This window comes from Ctenocephalides felis, unplaced genomic scaffold, assembly GCF_003426905.1.
Source record: "Ctenocephalides felis isolate EL2017-DRISC unplaced genomic scaffold, ASM342690v1 CF-g0.4_SCAFFOLD_00845, whole genome shotgun sequence".
NCBI classification, from domain to species: Eukaryota; Metazoa; Arthropoda; class Insecta; order Siphonaptera; family Pulicidae; genus Ctenocephalides; species Ctenocephalides felis.
In genome coordinates, this window is record NW_020536999.1 from 83,560,679 (window position 1) to 83,588,308 (window position 27,630).

Below are 27,630 nucleotides of genomic sequence, written 5' to 3' on the forward strand. Positions count from 1 at the left end.
GAAAAATTGTATCCATACATACATACACACACACACACATACACACACATCCATTTTTTCTGAGGTATGCCAAATCGTTCAGAAACCTTCAAAACATCGAGAAATGTAAAAATTTTCAATTTCGATTTACGGTTCATTACAATAACTTACCCTACGGGAAGTTAATAAACAAACACTCAAGACCCATACGCACTGCATCTCGATAAGTCGATACACTAAAACACAGACACATGTTTCGAACTCATATCGTTCAAGCCGCTTGAAATCGGAATGATTCAGTTTGAGTCATATGAACTCGGATGAATTCATATCGATTTGAAGTCGGAATGATTCGGTTTGGGTCATATGAAGTCGGATGATATTGTTAGACAATGAATGCGGTTATATAATAAATTGGAGTCGGGTGATACATTCGAGCGTATTAAAGCCGGGTGACTCGCATGATTTAATTCAGATTTTTTTTTATTTATTATTATTATTATTATTTTTATATTATCTTCTATATATAAAATAATAAGTCGGGTTTTCCTTCCTGACGAAATAACTCCAGAACGCACGAACCGATTTCGACAATTTTGCATTCGTTGGAATCTCGGGCTCCGCAAGGTTATAACTAAGAAAAAGTTGTGGCTGGCATCGGCCTTGATGCAAGCTGCTGGAACTTCACGCACCATAATTAAAAATTCGAGAAATGATATTAGTGAGAATTATCCGAATTATGCTTGGTTAAGTCAACGAGCAATTCTTGCCGCAAAGAATAATGATGTACACGCACTGAATTTCACCATTCAATCAAAAATTGCTGGCGATTTGGTGACATACCAATGATTCTGACTGGTCTTGCGTTTGATTTCAAACGATTGCAATTTTCAGTTCGCCTTGCGTTCGCAATAACAAGTCGCAAGGCCAATCGCTTAGTGTTTGCGGGATAAATTTCAAATAGATTATTTAGAAAATCATTGTTTTTCACATGGGAAAAACAAAAAACCATCCGCTTTGTTTGTGTTAACGTCAGACCAAAAAACAAAAACGTGGTTTAACAAAGAGCACTTCAATGAAACGGATAATTTGCGGATTCACTTTCATTTACTTAGAGAAGTTCAACTAAAAAACACTTCATTTTTCTGATCGAAATAAATTCATTACTGTTGTATAATAAAATTAAATTTTTCCTTTTCAAATATAAAACAAACAAAAAATTTTTTCATCTTTCTCACGAAACCATCTGGTGGCGAAACGGAGTTCGTCGGGTTTGCTAGTTATTTATATTATTATAATATTGAATTAAATTAAAAATTTTTTTTATATTTATGAAAATTTGTGTTCATACATGTTTATCACAGTAAATATTTCGCGGCTTGATACGAGTTAATTCGAATCAAGTAAAATCTGATTCAAATCAAGTCGTTAAAGGCTTGATTCGAATGATTCGAATCACTTGATTCGACTTGGCACATCACTAGTGTAAACCCTAGTGTAAATCTCTAGTGGGATGAGCTCGGTGTTGTGCGCGAAGTGTTTTATAGAATTGATGTTGTGATAATGTAAGCAAGGAATGTTGTGGGGGATAGCGCATCGGAAGCTGTCCCCAAACCGAAAGTAAACTTTTAGTTAAAATGTGACTAGTGTGTGATGTGAATCAGGAGTCCGAGTATGGACACGATAGACAATGGTGCTAACAGAAAAGTCTAGATTCAAGATGTATAGTTCAGATTGAGATTAGGATAAGTATGTAAAAATGTGAGTATAAAATATTGTTTAGTTAAGTCATGAACAAAAGCCTCTCATTCGTAGTAGCTCTAATATTTAGTCTTTCAGCAGTACGGGATAAAAGATAGAAGCAATATTTAAGTAATAAATGATCGATAATTGAATGAATTGGAATAATCCGCAACTAGCAATAAAGTGAATCATAACAAAAGGGTTATAAATAAAAGAATCCTTAACAATATTTTTAACTTCTCGCAGAGTAAGTTATAGTAATTGCAAATAAATCGAAAATGAAAAACCGTTTCATAGGTTTCAGAGAAAATTTGTACACACATGCATACATATACATTCATTTATTTTAAGGTATGTTAAAATGTTAATTTTGATTTTCATTTTTTGAACGATTACTATAAGCTACTCTCTTTGTAGTTATTAAGTAACCAATAATAACAAATATTTTTTATAACAAGTTTTAATTTATGTTATTCATATACATATGTACATAATTAAATAAAAAACAATTTGATTTAAATAATAACACTCTATATTCGTTTAATAACTTCTGACAGTAAACAATATTTGGTGAATAATATATAGTTAAATATTATATTTTATTAGTCAACACAAACATTTTCAAAGATATTTCATAAGCAATATTTACCAAACTGTTCTATACTGATGAGAACGTCTGCTAATTATAACTTTAATGTCCTACTGTGTTTAAAATTATGAAAAATTAAACCTCTATTATAAATTGTTCTACAGTGTTACATTATAAACAGTTTTATATTGCTTTATTGATTGCGAAGCTGCAAATGTTTCATTGCATGTGGCTCATTAATGATTGCTTTCTTTAGAATGGACTAATTCATGTTGTTTTAAAATTTGTTTTAATCTGAATGCTTTATTGCATATCTTACATTTATGTGATCGTTCTCCAGTATGAATTGTTAGATGTAGGTTCAATGGTTGTTTTGCTATGAATGCTTTATTACATATTTCGCATTTGTAAGGACGTTCTCCGTATGAATCTTTTTATGTTGACTCAAATTACCATTTGTTATAAATGCTTTAGTACATATTTCGCATTTGTAAGGACGTTCTTCCGTATGAATCTTTTTATGTTGACTTAAATTACCATTTGTTTATAAATGCTTTATTACATATTTCACATTTGTAATGACGTTCTCTTGCATGAAATTTTTATGTTGACCTAAACAATTATTTGTTGTAAATGCTTTATTACAGGTTTTACATTTGTAAGACGTTCTCCTGTATGAATCATTTTATGTCGATATAAGTGCTAATTGTTGAGAAATTTTTATTGCAAATTTTACATTTCAAGGATTGTTTCAAGTTTAGGGTAGTTTTACGTTTTCCTAAAACTTTTTTAAATGATTTATTGCATTCATTTATATTATCCACTAAATCAATTGACTCACCGACATTATCAATATTTTTGTTTTTACTGGTGTCTGCAACATGCTCATCAATCGGTTCATGCTTAACTTCTTCGTCAATTGTTACTTCAGATTTTAAAAATTGCTGTAGACATATTTCTTCATTATCTGTGTAAGAATTCTCATCGAAACGAGCTTCATCTTTATCATCAATTGTTTCTTTCTTGATTTCTTTGTCTATAGTGACTTCAGAATCTAAAAATCGCTGTTGACATATCTGTTCGTTTTCCATGTAAGATCCCTCGTCGAAACTTGTTTCATCTTGATCATGAACTTTTTCTTGTTTTATTTTTTTGTTTATTTTCATCTCAAATTCTGAAAATTGCTGTAAATGTATTACCTCGTTTTCTAAACATGTTTCTGGAGTAATGTCATAATCATCAAGTTCTTGTTTAACTGGAGAATATTTCTTTGGTTCAGTTTTAATTATTGGGTTTGAAATTGTTTCTTCGGACATTTTCGGCGCTAGTCGTTTTCATAAAAAACCAACAGTAATTCATAAAAAATTAAGAAAGCTTTGAATTTGTATGATTTCATCAGTGATAAATATACTCTATTAATTCTATATATATCTATATATTCAATTTATATGCTTGCATCAATGATAAATATGTTTTAATATATCTATTAATGACTTTGACATTTCGATTTGAGTCTCACTTCGCATAGGTTAGAGATCAGGGGTGCATTCGACTTGGGCGCTTACGCGCTGTGAGCGCTCACGCTTATAAGCACGAATTTTTAGCGTTCGACTTGGCCGATAAGCGCTCAGAATCGATAACTAAATTCCGTTCGTTTTGGATATTGTGAGCGTTAATAAGCATCAAAATGGCGGCAACTGGCGGTAACGGTAATTGTGTAAATTTTATTACTTTCTGGATCATTCAGCGGGATTATAAAGAATTTAACAAATAATAAATAAATGAAATTTGGTTTGCTTATGCTTAATTCATATTAATATTATAATTAAAATTTAAGATTAATTAAATTTAAAATTAATTAATATTAATATTAATATTAAAAAATAATTGTGATATACAACTTGGCATTTTTGCAGGATTTTAAAGAATTTAACAATTAATGAATAAATGAAATTTGGTCAGCTTATGCTTAATAGTAATATTAAAATTAAAATTTAAAATTATTTAAAATTAATTGAGTTTGAAATTAACTAATATTAATATTAATATTAAAAAATAAATGTGATATACAACTTGGCATTTTTGAGGGATTATATAGAATTTAACAATTAATAAATAAATGAAATTTGGTTAGCTTATGCTCAATTAATAGTAATATTAAAATTAAAATTTAAAATTATTTAAAATTAATTGAATTCAAAATTAATTAATTTAAATTAATATTAATACTAAAAAAATAAATGTGATATACAACTTGGCATTTTTGCGGGATTATAAAGAATTTAACAATTAATAAATAATGAAATTTGGTTAGCTTATGCTTAATTAATAGTAATATTGAAATTAAAATTTAAAATTAATTAAATTTAAAATTAATCAATATTAATATTATATTAAAAAAATATTGTGATATACAGCTTGCCATTTTGCGGCATTATAAAGAATTTGACAATTAATAAATAAATGAAATGACAGATAGTAAAAACACTGACGCTCACGCTCACGCTGCCCTACCTCTGTGGCGTGAGCATATGTGAGCGCAAAATATGTGCTACGAGCATCCCACGATGGTGCTACGAGCGTACTTATGTGACACTCACAGCGCCAAGTCGAACGATGAAAGCGCGCTCCTAGATAAAAGAAGAGTATATATATCGCTCTCTCGGGCCATATTTCGTTGCCACATTCCTGTGTTAGTTGAAGCCCCCGCTACAGATGGCACTAGTCGCCTGAACGGGTGCGTATAAAAAATACTATAGAAATGAACCAAAATTATATGGACCGTTTTAATTCAAAATTTAAAAAAAGAAAAATTGAAAAAAAAAAAAATTTTAAAAAGCATTTATTTTTCACAAAAACATTCTACATTATATCTACATAGTTCTCTTTATAAACAATGCACACATAGCATAGAAATGTACATAAATATACACATTATCCACAATGTGTATATATATATTATTATATATATATATATATATATAAACATTATATATGATTATAATAGATGGTAGTAAGCTGTATAAACTATGTGCGAAAAGCATAAAATGTACATAAATGTACACGCTATCCACAATGTATATATATATATATATATATATATATATATATATATATATATGAGTAAGTTCTTCAAGGGCATACATCAAATAAAAGGCAAAGATTTAGAAGTTAATCTTTAATTTTTCCAAACGTTTCGACATAGTATTTTATGTCATCATCAGTGGATCTACAGAATGAATATTGAAAAATTAATATAAACTAGGAAAAAATGACAGAAATTGGAAAAAACTATAGATATAAGTAATATAATTATAACAATAACAATTATACTTAACAGATAGATAAACAAGAGAAAATGAAAAGTAAAAAGAAATATATACAAACATACAAAAGCGTAATAATATACATAAATATACACACAAACAAACGTGTATATATGATATACATGTAAAAACACGTACACATATGCATATATACATACGAACAATACGTATATATAAACATATACATACGGACATGTACATATGTATATATACACATATATACATACATACACATACACGTATACACATATACATACATACATATATATACACATATATAATATATATATATATATATATATATATACATATATATAATATACATACATATGCAATACATACATATTGCATATGTATGTATATATATATATATATGTATATATATATATATATAGATTGTATATGTGTATATATATGTATGTATGTATATGTGTATACGTGTATGTGTATGTATGTATATATGTGTATATATACATGTACATGTCCGTATGTATATGTTTATATATACGTATTGTTCGTATGTATATATGCATATGTGTACGTGTTTTTACATGTATATCATATATACACGTTTGTTTGTGTGTATATTTATGTATATATATATTACGCTTTTGTATGTTTGTATATATTTCTTTTTACTTTTCATTTCTCTTGTTTATCTATCTGTTAGTATAATTGTTATTGTTATAATTATATTACTTATATCTATAGTTTCTTTTTCCAATTTCTGTCATTTTTTCCTGTTTAGTATTATATTAATTTTTCAATATTCATTCTGTAGATCCACTGATGATGACATAAAATACTATGTCGAAACATTTGGAAAAATTAAAGATTAACTTCTAAATCTTTGCCTTTTATTTGATGTATGCCCTTGAAGAACTTACTCATATTTCTCAACATCAAAATTAACTACTTTAACATATATATATATATATACATATATATATGTGTGTGTAATATCATTTTAGCATATCAGCCTTTCAAGCTGAGCACAAAAAGAATAGAAATGTACATGAAAGTAGATATTATTTATATATATACATATACATATATAACCACAATTCATACCTGCATGCATAGATAAGGCCTGCATGTGTATATATATATATATAATATATATATATATATATATATATATTTACATATATATTTATTTTGATTTACATTAAGTTACATAATATCTATGATGTACAGTCTCTATTTGGGAATCTTTCTGCGCTATTGTTAATGTGCATTCAAATGTTTGTTCAAAATGTCATTATTATCATTGTCTTAAAGAAAAACAACAATCATTGATATTATCATAACAGTACTTAATAGTTTTCTTATAGCATCTACAATAAGACATTTTAGAGTAAAGCTATTGACAACTCTTTCAGAATAGTCAAATGCAATAAGCAGTGCACATTAAGGGTGTTTTATCCCTTTGCACTAGGTAGAATTTTATCATTAATCATGATTATACTTTGCCTGTCATTTGACAGTTCCTGAAAATCTATACAATGTGATTCCCTTTATCATCATTAAACAACACAGATAATAATATTTCTTGTAATATCAATGAATCAATAAAATTATTAATACTTAAAAACTTTCCTGTGACATAGCCAAACCTAATTAACCTTTGCACTAGCTAGAATTCACCATTAATTGAGAATTTCCTTCCACTTACGATTATATCATTAGTGTTTTTAGTATGTTCTCCAAACTGACTTAATATATAATTACGAGTCCTACTGTTCAATATTAGTGGGAGATCAGCAAAGATTTCAGCACATTTCAGACTTCATTCTTATTGTTTTTTCCTGTGTATTCATTCATCTCGTATCAATACTTGTATACTTGTGAATGTGTTTAGTAAACCGTCTAAACATTTACATTTAAACGTATTTTCCTTTTATACTGCTGAAAAAATTGATGTAGAATATTAGTTATGATCCTACATTATTAGAACAAGAATAATTTATATTTAGTTATTTAATAACATACCTTTCAGAAAGCTGACAGGAATTCTCTCTATCTATTTATAACCTTAAAATTTCTAGTATTGATATAGTTAAATGTCTCAATTATTTCTGAATTATTAAACTGTAATGAAAAATCATATCAGAATAGTACAATCAAATGAAGTAATTCGAAGTATGCATATTAATAAAAGTACTCACTTAGATTGAAAGCCGGCAAATATTATTAACTATTTTACTTTTACTTCGTCGTTTCTCGCTGGAACTACATAATACATGCATTTTTCTTGGTATTTCTTCATCGTTAAACAATGCACTTCGACAGCTTATTTGTTTTTTACTTTAACAAGCATTTATTATATTGTCTAGGTTATCTCTTCATGAAATTTATTACAATGGACGCCATGTTTGATTTACGTATCTGTCATATGTCAAATTCGATTTCAAAGTGAAAAAAAAAAAAAAAAAAAAGACAAGCGCGACCGGCGGCAGGGGCTCTAACTAAACTCGGGTTACAGACGTTTGTTCCGAGATTACCGGCCATGGCGCGCTCACGGCGCGCTCACAGCGCGTAAGCGTCCAAGTCGAACGCACCCCAGGTGTGACAACACTCGGTACGTTTCATTTATCATGGATATCATGGTATCATGGATAGTCGCAATCACAGATAAATAAGCATTTCAAAATTGGCACCATTCAAAAACTACAGCGTTTAATTTTTCAGAACTTTTTACATACAAACCCTATAATACCTTAAAATATAAGATTTCAAATCAATTATAGGGTTTAAGCGCGATGTTGGGTTGAAATAAAATCAATTAAATTCTCTGTGGTAAATATGTAATCTGTGACTTAAATGTTGCCGCCGATAAATTCGCCGTTGAAATGTTTTCAACGTTGTCCAACCTGATCTCACGAAACTTCGAGGTTAGAATTAAATAGAAATGTCAAAGTGTTTAATGAAATTGTGTTTTATATGCGAAAATAAAATAACAACAAATGTTAGCGTTAGTATTATATTGTATTTGAACAAAACATATTAATTAATAATAAAATATTTTAAAATTTCCAGTTTATGTGCGAGAACCAACAAAAGGCGAAGATGTCTGAAGGAACAAACTCAAACCCAACAATTAAAATTGAACCAATCGAATATCCTCAAGTTAAACAAGAATTTGATTATTGTCCACAAGTCAAACAAGAATTGGATTATTATGATATATCAGAAGAATGTCTGGAAAACGAAGAAATATCTCTTCAGCGATTTTTAAAATCAGAGGTAACTATTGATGAAGAAATAAAACAAGAAGCGATTGAAAACCACGATGAAAAACCTTATATATGTAATGAAGAAATCGGTTTTACAAGTAATTTAGTAAATAATATGAGCGAATCATCTGAAACAGTTTCAGGAAAACTTGAAACAACCGATATCTTGAAACCCCATAATGTATACATAAGAGAAAAATTTTTAAACCAAGATAAAATGATTCACTTTCTAGAAAGTCCTCATAAGTGCGAAATATGCAATAAGAGATTTACAAAGTTATGGAGATTAGAAAAACATATATCAACTCACACTGAACCCGGTTCTTATAGTTGTGAAATATGTAATAGAACATTTAAAACAACACAAAAATTAAACCGGCATACAAAGGCTCACACCGGAGAACGTCCTTATGAGTGCGAAATATGCAATAAGAGATTTACACAGTCATCAAATTTAACAAACATTTATCAACTCATACTGGAGAACTTCCTTACAAATGTGAGACATGCAATAAAACATTCAAATTAAAACAAGGATTAATCCGTCATAAGATATTCCATTCCAGAGAACGCCCTCATAATTGTGAGACATGCAACAAAACATTTAAAACAGAACAAGCATTGAATCAGCATGCAACAATTCATGGCGGAGAATGCAATAAAAGATTTTCAAGGTTAGGTAATTTAGAATATCATTTATTACTGCATACTAAAGAATGCCCTTTTAGATGTGAGGCATGCGGCAAGATATTGGCATCAAATTATAGATTAAAACAACATAGAAGAATTCATACCGGAGAACGTCCTTACAGTTGTAAAATATGCAATAAAACATTTATTACAATAGAAGCTTTGAACTACCATGAAATAATCCGTACTGGAGAAGGTCCTTATAATTGTAAGACATGCAACAAAATATTTAAAAGCAAACAATGCTTAAAATATCACGAAATGCTACATATTGGAAAATGTACTTATATGTGCGATACATGCAATAAAATATTTGTAACAAAACATCAATTAAACCAACATAAAGTGATTCACACTGGAGAACGTCCATATAAATGTGGAATATGCAATAAAACATTTAATGGAAAGGATTCATTAAAGTGGCATGAAAGAAATCATACTAAAGAACGTTCTTATAATTGTGAAATATGCAATGAAACATTTAGAACAATGCAAGAATTAAGTCAACATGAAGTGATTCATACTGGAGAAAGTTATTATAATTGTGAGATATGCAACGAAACATTTATAACAAAACTAGCATTAGACCTGCATAAAAAATTTTACCCTGAAGAACGCCTTATGAAGGTGAAAGATTTAATAAATATTTTGCACAACTACTGTTCATGAGAATAGCTTATAAAAACAAAAGGAAGTTCACTCCCTTATAAATGTGGAATATATAATGAAGGATTTATAGAATCAAATGATTTAAAACGACATTTGTTTGTGAGAATTGGCCAGGTAAATTTATTACAAATACATTTGTTATTAATTAAGTTATTAGTTTTTGTTAATTTAATTTACTTTATATATATTATTAGGGCAATTTATTATCCTTTATTTCAAGGACAATTATGTTTGTTCCTCGGTGTAAAATATGTAGTTGTTTAATATTGAAAATATAAATGTTTATTTCTACAGGATGCATTATTATCAATTTCCCATAGGGTAAGTTATTGTAACCGCAAAAAAATCTAAAATGAACATTTTTGTATATCTTTATGTTTCAAGGATTTCTGAACATTTTAGCATACCTTTGAAAAAAAATGATGAATGTGTGGCGTGTGTTTGTACGTATGCTTGGAAACAATTTTTCAAGCTTTGAGAGTATGGATCAACCGATTAGAATAGTTTAAAGAACTTTCGATTTGTATTGGTTGAGTAAATATTGGTTGAGAGAACGACAGATCTGATTAGAATGATTCAAAGAACATTTGATTTGTATTGATTGAGTGAATAATTGATTACATTTTTGCGAAAAATGGTCTAGCGGTTTCAGAGATATGAAGCAAAACGTGCAAAGAATAGCAGAATGTGAGAGAACTGCTCATTTGATTAGAGTTCCGGTTAGAGATCAAATATTGATTTTTATTGATAATTGATTATTTTTGTTTCCGAATGTTTAATTACGGTACTAATTTGCCTTAAGATACAATGTCATGCAAAACTAGTTTAAAACTAATTTTAATGTCTTAAGTTTTCGTTTTTGTCTTGGTTGATTTGCTGAATAATGACGCACAGCAAGCGTCTAAAGTTTAGACTTTTAACGTATAATTAATAAGTAATGTTTTACTTTTAATTCTCTTTTAACTTCCTGAAGGAGAAGTTTTTGTTTTCATAAAAAAAATCCATTCGCTAATTATATATTTTCTCGACGTTTCAAGCCATTCTGAATGAGACCAAAGTAGGAAAAAGTATGTGTGTGTGTGAACAGATTTTTTGCCGTAAATCGACGATTTCTCAAAAACCCCTTGACCGATTTCAAAAATTTAAAAGTCATTCGATGTGTTTCGATGAGGACTAGCGTTTCTGAGTTTTTGAATTCAATGGTGTTGGTTGGGAATCGACCTGATTAGTTTTTTGTAAAGATCGGCCGGGCCGTTTTCTTGTAACAAACTCTTAAAAAAGAATCGACGATTTTTATGATTTTTTTTTTTGACGGTAGATACCATAATCTTATAGATCATACTAAAATTTTACGGTCCTACGACAAGTAGTTTAATTTTAAAAATTCGTCAAAGTTTTCAAAAATTAGTATTGTTTTTTGGCATTTGTCAGAATTAGACTTCTGATCGACGTTTTCTCAAAAACGCCTGAACCGATTTCAGAAATTTAAACGCCATTTGATGTATCTCAATGAGAACAATTGTTCTTCAGTTTTGTGCGACAATCTGCTGAGCCGTTTTTTGTAATTTGGAAAAAAGTGTTCACTTTTCGTCCACATTTAAGCTCATATTACCGAATCGATTTTAAACTAGTTGGTATTGGTATATTGCCTTGAGGCAAGTTACATGGACTTCTCGATATGTGTAAATAATCGACTTAATCAATAAATGAGTGATTAAAAGTATTCCGAGTGAATTATTACACTTAATTGAAAACAAACACTTATTAACGTGTTCGTTCGGGGTATTTTTTAAAAGCAAATTTTCAAAAATCTAAATACTACCGAATCGATTTTAACAAATCGTAAACTGTTAGAAAGATATTAGTTTGGAATGATACGGATTAGCTTTAGGTGAAAATCTACCGAGCCTCTTGTAATTAACTGTTGAAAAATAAATTTAGGCGATTTTTATGGAACTTTTTTTGGCGATTTATATCATGATCTTGTAGAACATACTGAAATATTACGTCCTTACGACAAGTAGTTCAATTTTAAAAATTCATCTAAGTTTGAGAAAATGAGTAGTTCTTTTGACATTTGTTAAAATTAAAATTAGACGATTTACTTGGTATAACGATAATAGTACTTGGTCTTAATGAACATACTAAACCATTAAAGTCATACGGAAACTGGTTCAACTATAAAAATTATTGATTTTTGAAAATTTTCTTTTAGAAAATAAATTTAGAAAATACTCCTACTGGGTTAACGTGTTCGTTCGTTTTCAAATATTTGTAATAAATCCACTCCGAATACATTTAATAACTCATAAATTAATTTACTTTTAACTTCTCGTAGGGTAAGTTATAGTAATCGCAAAAAAATCGAAAATGAAAATTTGTATATATCTTTACGTTTCAGAGGTTTCTGAATATTTTGGCATACCTTAGAAAAAATGGATGTATTTGTGTGTTTGTGCGTGTGTGTATGTGTGTGCTGATATAAATTTTCGTCGACGATTTCGGGAACACGAATGAAGCGATTTGAATAATTCAAAAAACATTCGATTCGCATTGATAAGGAGACGTGCTGATTAGTTTTTGGCAAAGGCAGGGTTAGCCGTTCCGAAGATATTGGGCAAAAAGTGCCAAAAACGGTAACTCAGTTTTTAAGAGGAAAACATTTTACTTGTATTGACAAAATGAAGAACTGATTGAAGGCAGGTCTAGCGGTTTCGGAAATCTAGTGAAAAAAGTAAAAAAAAATGCCACCTGGTCAAAAATGATCATTAATCATATGCACATCAAATTATCAGATATTTTTTAGAGATTTTAACAATTGGTATAAATTTTGTTTACATTTCTATGGGTTCCGTACCAATGCTTATCCGTTAGACGGCGGCGCGGCGCTTACGCTCTTCGATATTTCGTCTCTATGCAGTTAAAGCAGTGCGAATGTTCTGAAAAAAAGTTCAGGATTTCCAAAGTATTTCAAAATACACTTTTCTTCAAAAAGTCTTTTTTTCAAAAAAGTGAATTTTTGTCAAAAAATTATAGTTTCTCAAAAATCTAATTTTTCAGAGTAAATTTTTTTCAAAAATGTTAATTTTAAATAAATAATAATTTTTGGTACGGGAAGTTTCAGCAATTTGCCTTAAGGCGCGATGCCATACACCACTAGTTTATTGATTAAGTCGATTATTTACACATATCGGGAAGTTCATGTAACTTGCCTTAAGGCAAAATACCAATACCAACTAGTTTAAATATCTTCTTAGTCCATCCCTCAAATCATCAAATCAAAACAATAATCTAAAACATCAATATCGTAAAATCCTTTTTCGGGCATGCGCCGTGACGCTTATGCAACTACTATAACACAGTAACATGGCGGACGGCGTGGACAAAAGGGGGCCCATGCCGCCGGGCTGGGAAGCCCGATACGATAATAGGACAGGCAGGCAGTAATTATTTAAACAAATCATTATTAATTGTTTATAACGATATAGGGGATTGTTTTGGAAATAAATTTGTGGTGTACTTGCACGTTTCGGGAGTTGATTGTCTAAGACGTCATCAGTGTTATTTCGTTTTGGATTAAATATTAATATAAATTAAAGTTTAAAATAAATATTTAAAAACTCAACTAATCCTAATATTTATAAGAATATTGGGAATTTTTATTTGTTTTCAATGTCATCAGTGTTTTAGATTAAATATTAAGTTTAACTAGTGGTAATGGCATCGTGCCTTAAGGCAAATTGCTGGAACTTTCCGTACCGTAATGGAATATTCGAGGAAAATTAAATGTTTTCAAATAAATTATTATTTACAGAAAAGTAAATAAACATAACTCAATCAGTCAAATATAATATGAAGGACTCTTCCTTATATAAGAATTGAACTAGTTGGTATTGGTAGTTTTGCCTTGAGGCAAGTTACATGAACTTCCCGATATGTATAAATAATCAATAAAAATAAATTAATTTATGAGTGATTAAAAGTATTCCTAGTGGATTCATCACACATAATAATAATTACACATACACAAAACGAACGCACACTCTATCGTTATACCAATTAAACTTAAGTAACTTAAGTAAGTTACTTAAGTAAATCGTCTAATTTTAATTTTAACAAACGTCAAAAAAACTACTCATTTTCCCAAACTTTGATGAATTTTTAAAATTAAACTACTTGTCGTAAGGACGTAATATTTCAGTAAGACCAGACCATATCGCCAAAAAAAAGTTCCATAAAAATCGGCTTAAATTTTTTTTTCAACAGTGAATTACAAGAAAATCAGTATCATTCCCAAATGATATCTTTCGAACAGTATTTCATTTTTGAAAATCGATTCGGTAGTATGAGCTTAAATGTGGACGAAAAGTTTAATACCTTTTTCCAATTTACAAAGAAATGTCTAGGCCGATCGCTGGACAAAACTGACAAAAAATAATCCACATCAAAATACATCGATTGGCTTTTAAATTTTTGAAATCGGTCCAACCGTTTTTGAGAAAACGTCGATTTACGGCAAAAAATGTGTTCACACGCATACACACATACTTTTTCCAAATTTGGTCTCATTCGATTCAGAATGGCTTGAAACGTCGAGAAAATTAGCAATTCGGATTTTTTGATGAAAACATAAACTCTCCGGGAAGTTAATAAACTGAATTGCAAAGTTAAAATTATTTATTTGAAATATATAAGTGAGCTTTAGAACTTTAGCTAGAATTAAAAATAAATTCCAAATTTTTTTCGATAGCCAAAACAAAATATTTTTTAAAAAATTGTGAAAAAAAATCTTTTCCCAAAAGCCATCGTTTCGTCAACACATGTAGAAAGTTTTTTGAATCATTCAAATCAAATGCTTAGTTCTCTCAAAAACTGTCATTTTTTGCAAGTTAACCTCGGTATCTCCGAAGCAGTTATACCAGCCTTTGCCAAAAACTAATCACCACTTATCCCTGTCATTACGAATTGAATGTTTTTTTGACCATTCAAATCTGATGCTTCGTTTTGTCAGAAACTCGATTTCTAATTTCTGCACTTTTTGCTCCGTATCTCCGAAACGTTTAGATCTGACTTTGCGAAAAGCCAATCAGCACATCTCCCTATCAAAAGGAATCGAATGTTTTTTGAACCATTCAAATCGTTTGATCCGTGCGCCAGAAAACCTGAACGAAAAATTGTATCCATACATCCATTTTTTGTAAGGTATGCCAAAAGGTTCAGAAATATTTGAAACATAAAAATATGCAAAATTTTTCAATTTAGATTTTGGAACGATTACAATAACATACCTTACGCAAAGTTAAAAAAAATAGCTATAGTTATGTGTTTAATATATATTATGTTTTTTTTAATTAATAAGTTGTATTATTATATAACTTAAGTTCTTATAAATATTATTAATAGTGTACACTTTTTTGAAAAAAAAACTATGTATTCACAATAATTTTACCTTTGCAATTCAGTTTATATAATTTTTAAAAATATGAGATAAGATCTTTCATTCTAACTCCACTTGATTAAGTTTTTTTTTATTCTCTTTTTGTGTAAACATATATCTTATCATCATCCAATTGATAAGCTCTTATATTTCATCTATAAAATATGAATAATGAAAATTACAGCATTTAAAATAATATATTTGAAATCATTTAATATTCTTCGAATATTTCATTTATTACGGGACGGAAAGTTCCAGCAATTTGTCTTAAGGCACGATGCCATACACCGCTAGTTTATTTCTATATTTTTTTATTTAAATTTATAAAAGTGATTCTATTTAATTATTAATTATTTAAAACAGTATAGAAATTAAAAGTGTCTAAAATTTGTGAAATAAAAATTAATTGTAAAGATATTATCAATAATAATATTTAAAAAATAGTGGTATAAGTGATAATAAAATATAATAGTTATTAAAAATAATAAGTGAATTTAAACAGATTTGTTTGCAAATTGTGTAATCAAACTTATTATGTTTATTATTGAATGATATTTAAAAAAAAAAAAAAATGAAATGAAACTAAAATAATTTTAAAGATTATTAATTATATGAATGAATATTTTTTAAATAAAATCAAAATATTAAAAATAAAAAATAATAATTATTTCAATCTTCAGAGAAAATTTAAATTAAAATAATTATTTTAATGTGACTATATTAATAGTTTATGATAGTAATATAATTTTAAATAACTATTATATATATATATATATATAATTTATTTATATTTTTATATTTCAGTTATTATCTGAACCACTACACAAAGACTACATCATGGGAGGACCCGAGACTGAAATTGAAACAAATAAATGGAATAATGAACGAGTGTGGCCCTGTTCAAGTCAGTATTCATTTAATTAAAAAATTCACAAACTAATAATTAGATAGTAACAACAAATTTCGTATTTATAATATCAATTAATGACATGAGTTTTTGTTGAGTTCCCGCCACGTGAGTGCGCAACAATCGCTTTAGCAAGGTTACGAACCCAAATTGAAAATAATAACTTAACACCATAGATAAACAAATTTAAATTCAATACTTGTAAAAATTGTAAAGTTGATTGATGAAGGTATATGACTACAAAGTCAAAAAATAAACACAAAAAAAACTTAATGTTTGCAATTTGGGTTTGTTACATAGTTAAAGAAATGATATTATTAAATAAATTTATGAAGGTTTTTGAATAGAATTTTTTTTAACATTATTATTGAATTATGATATTATTGAACTCTGAATATATGAATATAGAGATGTATTTATTAACCGATTATTATTGCATTGGTATATACCATAGAACCTCGTTAAGACATAATCGTGCTTAATACGACTACTCGCATAACAGGAAACTTTACGTCGACCAGCACTTGATATATGTTTTTGGTCCGGTTTTTCGAAAATCGTCTTAACGGGATTTTACTTTATATGTGTATATACATATATGTGTATGATACAGACCTTATATTACATGGACCGCTAATCTATCGCAAAATAAGCGCTCAAACATAGAAGGGGCTATGAAGTGACATGTCTGAGCGAACATTGCCGACATCCAACGACAATCGCGGAATCTCCCGATTGATTAAATGTCGTATGTCATATTTTTTATTTCAATAATATAATGGCAATTGTTATTACTGATAATTTTGTAAAAAATGATTTTAATAATATTTTTTCATGTAATATAAATGTACATGAAATCGAACCTGTTAAAATCGGTTTATATATTATAAGGTCTATGTTAGGCACTTAACATATGACATGTGACATTTGATCAATCAGGAGAGTTTCGCGATTGTCGTCGGCAATGTTCGCTCAGACATGTGACGTCACATATCCTTCTATGTTTGAGCACTATATAAACGGAAAAACATATGAAGACTAGCTACTCTATGTAATGTAATGTCTATGGTGTATGATTGTTAACAGTGCTGCCTCTATACTTCCGTGGCAGAATCTCTCAAAAATGCAAATATTGTTTATGAATATTATTATTATTATTAGTTAAGAATTATAAATATTGATACCAAGTTTTTATTTAGGCCAATTCATCACCATATCATGTCTATCCTGCACAATTTCCGGTCCAGGCCGCTTTTCACACGCCGACAGATGGCAGCCCAATCGCACAAAATCGATTATTGTTAAATGTAAGTAGTTATGTATAAATAATAATAAATAGTAGTTATAATTGGTTAAGGAAAGCAGGTTCATGACGCGAGAACACCACATATCAATGATTAGTTTTTCCTTTCCCTGTTTATTATACCAATTATCATTTTATTACCTTTATACACTTATTTTCCTTTCCAAACTTTTGCTTTCATGCTTCCTGGTTCTGTTCTACGACTACCAGTTTCTTGTATTTTCTCTTCTTGCGTAAGTCATCAATCATCAGCATTCTTTTTATTTCCATTCCATTCAGCTCTTCCATTTTACCTTCGACGACATCGTGTAGGAGGCACTCTTTTTGCAGACTGGGTCCAATTTAGTTTTCTTTACTTTTTCTTTTATATTCTTTTTTGCACCAGATATTCTTTTCTCCAGCATCACATTTTAAAACACTCCAGTCCTTGTTTCTAGTTTGCATAAAGCCCCACTAAACCAGTTACGTAATATTACGTAATTTTAGTGTAAGAAATATGTAATCTACATTACGTAATTAGATATTACGAAATAATTACAAAAATATTACGTAATTTGCCTGCAAAAAATATTACGTAAGAAAAATGAGGATTTTATTTCATATATATTACATAAAGATCGACAGCTCGTGATTTTTCGGAATATTTCGTTTCATGAGCGAAACTGTCAACCAATGAACGGCCTTAACCGACATAAGTGCCGCCGGCCGCTAGCCTAGGCTATGATGCCAAGTTAACAAGTTATCCTGAAATGCATTATGGGAAATGGGACTATTCGCCATGTGTTTTAAATTAAGTGTTGTGTTTTGTAGTGTCTAATTAATATTTTTAATTTGCTAATTAAATGTGAAAGTGATATTAAATATGTGAAAATATATGATTATAATAAATGTATTTTAAAGGCTCTTAAATTACATGAATTACTTAAATCTTTACTCTAAAACGCTCCATTAACCTAAAAATTGATAGTGTGTGTTATTAAATTTTTTTCTAATAATAATTAGATATATAAATAACTTCTATTCTATTCTTCATATTCTAAATATTATTTTATTGTTAATAAAAAATCAGTGACAAATTATTTATAACAGAATCTCTTGACCTTTAGAAAACCATTTGCTTTGTGTAAGTATATAAAAAACATATGTATTAAAAGTTAAATAGAAATTATTACCATGTTTTTTATTTCAGGTGAAAATCGAAAACTAATAATTTATATCCGAGATGCATTTCTTCATCACAAATGGGACATGAAATAGATATCGAGAATGCTTTTGTAAAGAAGACATCATAGACTTATACCACATTTAGTTTTAACTGAAGATACAATTCCTAATTACATAATATATTCCATGAAATATTTAGTGAAAGAACTTATGAAGACTTTGTAAAGGATACTTCGATGATCTTTATTTCGAGTTTAATTTTAAATTTGCATTTCTTTTATTATTTGCCATGAAAATGTTGATCAATATGTCATATGTAATTACATTATTTTATAAAAATTGTGAATTATTATTAATTACTTCGTGGATTTGCTAATGTTAAAATTGTGTACATATGCCGAAAAAATAAACATACCATATAAATGTGCTTTTTCTTTTATTTTTCAGATAGTATATATAATATATATATATATATATATATATATATGTGTGTGTGTGTGTGTGTGTATGTACATACATATAAATTATATATGTATGTACATACTATGTGTATACGCATTCCTAAGTTCATGAATGTATATGTTCACATATACGCATATGTGTGTATGTGTGTGTGTGTGTTCATATATATGAATATGCCTGTATGTAATTATGTATGTGTGTAAAAAAGGGCCCCTCCACGTCATTTTTTTTTTCAAAAATTACGTAATTATTATGAAATATTTTCGTAATCCATATTACGTAATCCACATTACTTAAAATAGGCGAAATTATGACACATATCTTACATTAATCTTACGTAAAAATGACATAAGTATGTAACTTTTTTGCGTAAAAATTACATAAATATTACGGATTTTGGCTTAGTGGGGCTATAATCCAGAAATAACACTTCATAGGCCTCTTCTGCAAATCGAGACTTAGTTTGCTTGTCAGAAGCTTTCTCTTTTTCGTGAATACCGCATTGGCGCTCGAAATTCTTGCCTTAATCTCTCTCGTGCAGTATCCATTTCTGGTCAGGATGTTTACCAAGTACTTGAAGTGATCCAGATCTTCCAATTCTCTAGAGTTTTTTCTTTGACTACTCTTTTTAACACCTCATTTGATACTTTATCTTCTCCATTTATCTTCAGCATCACATTTTAAAACTCTCCAGATAGTTTTTGCCTGTATTTCTGATTCGCACAGAGCTATGCTCCAGAAATAATACTTTATTAGCCTCTTCTGCAAATCGAAACCCTATTCGCTTGACAAAAGCTTTTTCTTTTTCGTGAATACATTGGCATTCAGCGCATCGACGTGGCGCTGACGCTTGCAATCCTTGCCCTGATCTATCTCAGGCAGTGTCCATCTCTGGTCAGGATGCTTCCCAAGTACTTGAAGTGATCCACATCTTCCAATTCTTGATTTCTTACCTTCATCTTCAGAGGCTCATCTTGCTTCCACATTCTTATCGCTTCAGCTCGACAGATTTGTCGATGTTGGTGTCTATTCCATATCTTTTACCCACTTCAACGATTCTGCTCATCATATTTGGATTTGATTTTCTATATCGCCACGAGATCATCTGCGTATTTTATGGTGACGATTCTTCTTGTTTCAATGGAAAAGTGTCCAGTATCTAAAGATATTCTGCACTCCTTTACCTATTTCAACGCTCTTTCTATCTTCTTGGTTTACTCTAACCTTTACCTTCTGTTCTATGTACACTTTCTGGATCAGCCTTCAATCGATGCTAACAGATTTCAAAGTACTACCTATAAGCGTACTCTATTTGACTCTATTGAAATCCATTATATAAAACAGAAGCAAATGTCCTCGTTAACATTGAAACATCTGACAGACATTAGCCTCAATATTCCAATGGCATCCCCATTAGCACACAGAACCTTTCCTGTTTTCAATGCCAAACAATGTCTCAAATATTTTCAATGACAAACAATAACATGTCATTGTTTGCAATATTTTCTATTTATTTCTACAATATTACTATATTTTTATAATCACATACATCAGAAAAAATTCCCTTAACAAACTTCAGAAAGATTTATCAAAATCCAAATAATTATTTGGAGGAGTATATTTACATACGAGGAAGAATGTTATATATAGATATATATATATATATATATATATATATATATATATATGTACAACTTAATATTTATAACTATTTATTTGTTTATTATTGCAGCCAGATCCAATGGAAATAGAACAAGCCGTAAACCGTATTCATGCAATGTTTCCAACAGCCACTGATACACATATAAGGATTTTACTTAAAAAGTAAGTTTTGATATTTTAAAATTTTCAGGACTCTTTTGACCTAAGCTTGCTCTCTTATCTTATGGTAAAATAATAAAAAATAGAAAAATAACTAAGAAAGGAGAAAAAAGGACATTTAACGAAAGAAATGCCACTTACTTAAATAACCAAGTGCATCACAAATATTTTAGACAATAAATAATTAAATAGTAAATAATAATATTTATTTTATTTATAGATTAAAAATAAAGTACTAATTGCATTTTTATTTTTATCAGGTATTACAACCGTGAAGCGGTTGTTATCTCGGCTTTGCAAGTAGAAAAGCATCCTATATCGGAACCGGGACCGTTGGTGTTTCGTACGCCTCCCGCAAGGTGGAGACATTTATCCGGTGCCAATATTGCTGTTAATGCTTTGCAGATGACACCAATTATGGGTAATTAATTAAATTAATGGCCTGATTCTGCTTCATAACAGACCAATGTTATGTCAAGGCTATGTTATGAAGAACTTTCCATACTAAATATTGACAAAAGCTATGTGGTTGCTGTGCAGTCAGGCGTTTTTCTCAGGTTGTCAGATAGAAAACCTAACCTAGAAACCGCACAAATGTAAAAAACGATGTTAGATAACAGAGTGTTTCTGACCCAGCTTCATAACATACGAGTGACGTTGCAGTTTATGTGTAAAACACCAGAATGCACAGCAAATACATGACATTTTGACAGTATGATTCAGTAGCATTATGTATGCAAGTTGGAGCGTAACATGGTCTTGCCATAACATTGAGTTGTTGTGAGGCAGAATCGGTTTCAGGACTATAATATTTTAGGATGTTTGTTTAGTTAGACCATGAACTCTATTAAAATTTATTAAAAACGACTTCAACAATTAATTGCAAAGAAACGATCCGGAAACCAGAAATTATTCAGCACCATTTTCAACTGAAATCTTTGGATTTTCCGAAATTGTTTTAGAGTTTTTGGCTGAAACGTGGTGTAAGATTTTCTTCTTTCCTGCTAATAAGAAGAAAACGGCTTGGCCGATTTTTGTGCAAAATTTTCATGGAGTTTTTTTTATTGTTTATTTGTTGACCTTGTATACACGTACATTAGTCACATACATTTTATAAGTTATCTTTACAATTTTATTTCATTTGATTGTATATAATTATATAGGGCATCATATATCCTTTTTTTTTGTCACTAATGTTATAAAATTAGTTGGGAGGGAGATTTTATGCGTAACTATCTCCCTTCATATTTCTTGCCTACCTTTTTCCCATTTTTTGCATTCCACAATGGCGTGCTCAGCATCCGCCTTAGTCGCTCCACATTGAAAGTTACATTGAAAGCTTTTAAATTGTTGAAATCGGTTCAGCTGTTTTTGAGAGAACATCTACGAAATGTCAAAAATGGTTCCTTATACACACACATATACTTTTTCCAAATTAGATTTTGGAATATAACTTAGAGAAACGTCGAGAAAACATAAAATTAGCTCTTCAGGTTTTCTGGTGAAATCAGAACTATGACAAATTCAATAAAAAACTATAAAAGTTTAGTAAAATTATATTTGTATAATAACAGTAAGCTAATTATAATATATATACTATATATATATATATATATATATATATATATATAATGGAATCACTCCAAAAATTCGCTCAAATATTTATTTGTCCTATCGTACAAATCTGGCAAAGTGTAGTCGCTCACTAGCATTTGGGGCTCCATTGCACATATTGTTAATACGTAGATGGTGCTATTTTCTGTTGTGGCGTTTTCCACAATCTCATAATCTAGATTTAAGGCATTCATAACTAAATTCAATTTTTCTTCTGCTCCTAAAGAATTATCGTTCAAAATCGATACAGCTTTTTTACAATTTCCTCACCACATTTGACGAAAGGGTGATATTCCGCTATATTATTTATCACAATCGGCAGATGAAATTTAGATCTTGCTTTTAAAATTTTAGGAACCACCGTTTCATTGATTGGCTCTACATGCTCATCAATATCTAATCCATCTAACATATTTATCATTTTCTCAGTTGATAAGTGTTCTGCATCATTTTTGGTACATGCACTTGCAGTTTCTTCAAAAGTAGATACAGAACATTGGGTAGGAAATTTTTCCCCAAGATCTGGCCTTGTATCTTCGACTAAACTAGACAAAGGTGTCGGTAGATGTTTTTTATCACAAAACTCAGCTATCAGTCCCACTGCTGCGGAATTAGCACTGGTGGATGGACTAACCTCACCGGTGTCCTTAACCTGCAATTTTTTTGGGTGAATTAAATTCATTTCCGATAGCTTCTCAAGTACCAATCTTGCGGAGTCCTGTTTAGCTTGTGTCTTTGTGGTTCTTGCTCCGACTACTGTTATTTTAGTATCCTTCAATATTAGACGCAATTCAAATTTGAAAATGGGGTTCTTGGTGCCCGCTCCGTCATGAATCAAGGTGAATTCAGGCAATGGCAGTTTGCTGGCCACGCAAAAGTTTGTTAAAATCGTAACTGGAGTCTCCTCAGCCATTACACAAATTCTGAGAGATATAGATCACAATATTTATCAAATAACTATTATTTAATATTTTGTTGTAAGGAAATTTTATCACTCACGTTTATGGACGAATTTTTGGATAACAATATTATTTATTGATACTGGTCTCCTTGGTAATGCACATATCAAATAAGCGAAAGATTAGATATTATTGATGCATCTATTTTATTTTGATAAATTATGTTTTCTTGATGTTGGCTCTTTTGTGTTGGTAGACTTGAAACTGTCTGAAGCTATATCTATGGTGTTTATTAACTTTTTGCAGGAGAAGTACCTAGACAATATTATAGAATATGATATATTCATGGAGAAGTATATGTTTTTCCTAAAAAATACTATTTGTTAATTTTGTATTTTCTCAATGTTTCAAGTTATTCTGAACCGCTTGACCTAAATTTGGATAAAGTATGTATGATTTTCGCCGACATTTTGTCAAAAACGGCTGTACCGATTTTAAAACTTTAAAAGCCATTTGAACAAGCTTTATAATCACTAGCGTTGATTAGTTTTGCAAGGCCATCGTCCGAGCTATTTATTAAAATTTGTTGAAAAATCTTTTTCAACGTTTTCGCAAAAAGAAAATCTCAGCATACATATCAAATTCAAAATTCCTTTGAAATTTATCGGTTGGGATTCTTCTAAATTAATTGTTGAAACTTCTTTTCGCGATTGTGATGAAACTTTGTATGACAATAGAATTCTTAGTCCAAACTAACTACTAAAATATTGTCTTATATAAAGTAGTTGAATTATAAAAATCATCAAAGATTGGAATGATGAGTCACGTAGTTTGTACTACTGATTACCGTTGACGTCCACACTTAAAAAAACTACATTTGCAATTGCAGAACACAGAGTAGAATGTGTTAAATAAATTAAATTGTATTAATTCAATTAGAGATATTATGAGTCTGTTTGAAAGATATCAATTTAAAATCGCATTTTTAATGGAAGCGAAAACTTTATTTTTGTAATAAATAGTTTAAATTTTATGTAATCTAGTTAAGTCTTGATTCTTATTGAGTTGGCATTTACACATGTCGTTAACTTTTACTTGTCTTTAACGAAAAATGCCACTTACACCTATTTTTGTTGCTTTTTAAGGGCGAGATAATTCTTCGAAATCTGGCAGCCCAATGATGAGCGGAAGGATTAGTACACCCATAACCAGGGCATCTTCAGGTAATCATCAAATAAAATTACTCTGTTTCAAGTTTTTCTTGTTCTAGTTCTATGTTAACGATCAGTGCATAGTATACGCAATTGCTAATTGACCTTTTTTTTTATAACAAATCTATTTTTACGACCTAAAGTACATAAAACTAGGTTGGTTCTAGCTAGATATCAAATACAAAATTGTCAATATGTTTCTTGTGTTCTAGGAATAGCACACAACTCTGTATGGATCTCCTTTGGTTCAGAAGTTCTCCGAGGCCACATTCTTCGCCAAAGATGAAACTCAGGTATGTTAACGCAGGAGTAACTCTCCACCGTATTTTGTAACTTTCTTCAATATCTATCATTTTTCCCTAGGTATCTCAAATCGATTTTCCCGAAAGCAGACGAGACGTTGCTCCTGGATATTCTAGCAGGATCGGACAACAATGTTCAAGGGGCGTCCTTGAAACTTCTAGGCCTTGGTTACGAAAAACAAGTCACATTTTCACCGCTCACCACTGTGGAAGACAGAAAGAAGTGCAACAGCAAAGACGCCAAGAAGAAAGAAGCATCAAAATTGACTTCTAAATCCACCAATAAACAACAGAATGCGGATGGCGACCAAAAAAGCCAGAAGTCTGGAGCTGGTGAGGATGATGGGAAGGACTTGGATAAGATTGCTAAGAGCAGGGAAGAGAAAACCAAAAGTAAGTAGATAAATTTGATGAATAAGTATCCAAAAGCCAAACCATTTTTTTTTCTCTTTTAGTGCAACAGTTGATGCAAACCCAATACGCACAAGTGTCCAATGAACTTGTCCGTTTAGCTTTAGACAGTGCCAACTATAGCGAACAAAAAGCCAAAAGGTTCCTGGATAGTGTAGTAGTCGACAAAAAGAAACCAACACCTGGAGACGTTAAACCAGAAGTTTCCGCCGATCAGGTAGTCTTGACATCAAGTACTGCCCAAGAAACTACTAGTAGTGAAGTCAAAGAGGATATAGTGGAGATTAAGACTGATGATGGTGATGAAAGAAATGTTGTTTGTACAGATGAAACCGACAAGGTGGAGAGTGTGAAAAGCAAAAGTAGCAAAAAAGTAGTGTGAGGTGCTGGTGGTACTGACAAGAGGAATAAAAACAATGTCAATGGTGGAGATTCTATTACTGGGTAAGATAATATAATTAGAATATTGCCATTGACAAGTTACTAAATTTCTCTTTCATAAATATTTTTTAGATTGCATTGGAAAACGAACAAAAGTGGTAATTCTTCTCCAAAACAGGACGATGGTTCTTCCAGCACACCTGAAGATGGATCTTCCAAAGAGAACTCCTGGGACAAGATCACTGCAGCTCTTAATATGAAAGACAGGTGGATGCTCCTAAAAAAATCATACCAGGTAATAGAAATTTATTATTGCAGAATTCAGAGTAAAATGTGTTGGATAGATGAAAGCAGCTACTGAACACAACTAGTTTGTTTGGAATTCTAGACGTTTTTATTTATTTTCAGTCAACTATCAAAGCAGCAGCAACGAACACAGGCTAAAGGACCAGATTCGACACTCTGCAAGGGGCCGGACAATGATCTATTATTGTAAGTTAACCAAGTGTTTTATTAATAGTACTACAAAGTTTATCCCACAGATTTCTACCTGACTTTCTAATTTCAAGTTTTCTTATCATCATCTTACATCTATTTCCTTTTCCTCCAGACTCGATTACCAGGCCTGGTGCGGCCGGATCCGGCAATGTGCAAAGGGCCCTCCAAAGCTCTACTGTCTTCGTATCAGAATACCAAGAATGTTCTGTTGAATTCCGTCAACAAATCCGTCAACCAGACGTCAATCAGCACGAGTACTATTGCTTCCAATTTGATGAATAAAACGAAAAGTGGGACTACATTGAATGCCAAAGGGCCGAATCCGCTCCTGAGGAAGGGCCCGGATAAAAGTATACTTCTATTATCAGGTAAATAATTAGCTACATCTATGGAAGGAGATAATTGATATACGTGAAATAGGCGGGGGCGGGTTAAAAGTTAGTGCAACTTGTTTTGGGGTAAAATGCCACTTACATCTAGTTTAATGTTTAATATAACATACATTCCTTCAGGTACTTCCAATGGTAGCAAAAAATCCTTCGGACTATAAATGATGATTCCACAACTTCCAGAACTTGAAAAAAAAAATGATGTCGTCCATATGTAAGATTTGTGCTTTTATTTCTAATAATAAAGCGTTAGGCTGCATCACATTAACAATTTAAAATGACAACACTATAGCCAAGATTTGAACCATCGGTGTTGAGCTAAACTAAACACGTTAGTATAGATTCAAACCATGGTTGACGATGAACAACGGGTGCAAATTATTCAGCCATTGTATCAAACACGTGAGCATTGATTTTTTTTAAATTACGGCAAGGCTATGTTATGAAGGACTTTCCATACTAATTGGTTCGAAATATTGGAAAAAGACATGTGATTGCTGTGCAGTCAGGCGTAATTTTCAGGTTTGTCAGATAGAAAACCTGGCATAGAAACCGCACAAATGTCAAAAACGATGTTAGATAACAGGGTCTTTCTGACC

At 30.3% G+C, this 27,630-nt stretch overlaps 2 protein-coding genes across 2 annotated transcripts; both read left to right on the forward strand.

Moving 5' to 3' along the window:
* The first annotated feature begins 8,589 nt into the window (after window positions 1-8,589).
* Window positions 8,590-10,232, forward strand: LOC113391106 (zinc finger protein 429-like). Its single transcript, XM_026627073.1, has 4 exons — window positions 8,590-8,605; window positions 8,677-9,214; window positions 9,319-9,547; window positions 9,602-10,232. Exons 2-4 carry the CDS (start codon window positions 8,680-8,682, stop codon window positions 10,230-10,232), a joined length of 1,395 nt encoding a protein of 464 aa, XP_026482858.1. The 5' UTR covers window positions 8,590-8,605; window positions 8,677-8,679.
* A 3,366-nt stretch (window positions 10,233-13,598) lies between these two features.
* On the forward strand, window positions 13,599-26,924 carry LOC113391108. The gene is made up of 12 exons (XM_026627074.1): window positions 13,599-13,675; window positions 16,474-16,573; window positions 17,776-17,883; window positions 21,238-21,329; window positions 21,587-21,747; window positions 23,370-23,607; window positions 25,263-25,343; window positions 25,414-25,745; window positions 25,808-26,141; window positions 26,277-26,411; window positions 26,553-26,636; window positions 26,687-26,924. The coding sequence occupies exons 1-12, from the start codon at window positions 13,599-13,601 to the stop codon at window positions 26,922-26,924; spliced, it is 1,980 nt and encodes a 659-aa protein (XP_026482859.1).
* The last annotated feature ends 706 nt before the right edge of the window (window positions 26,925-27,630 follow it).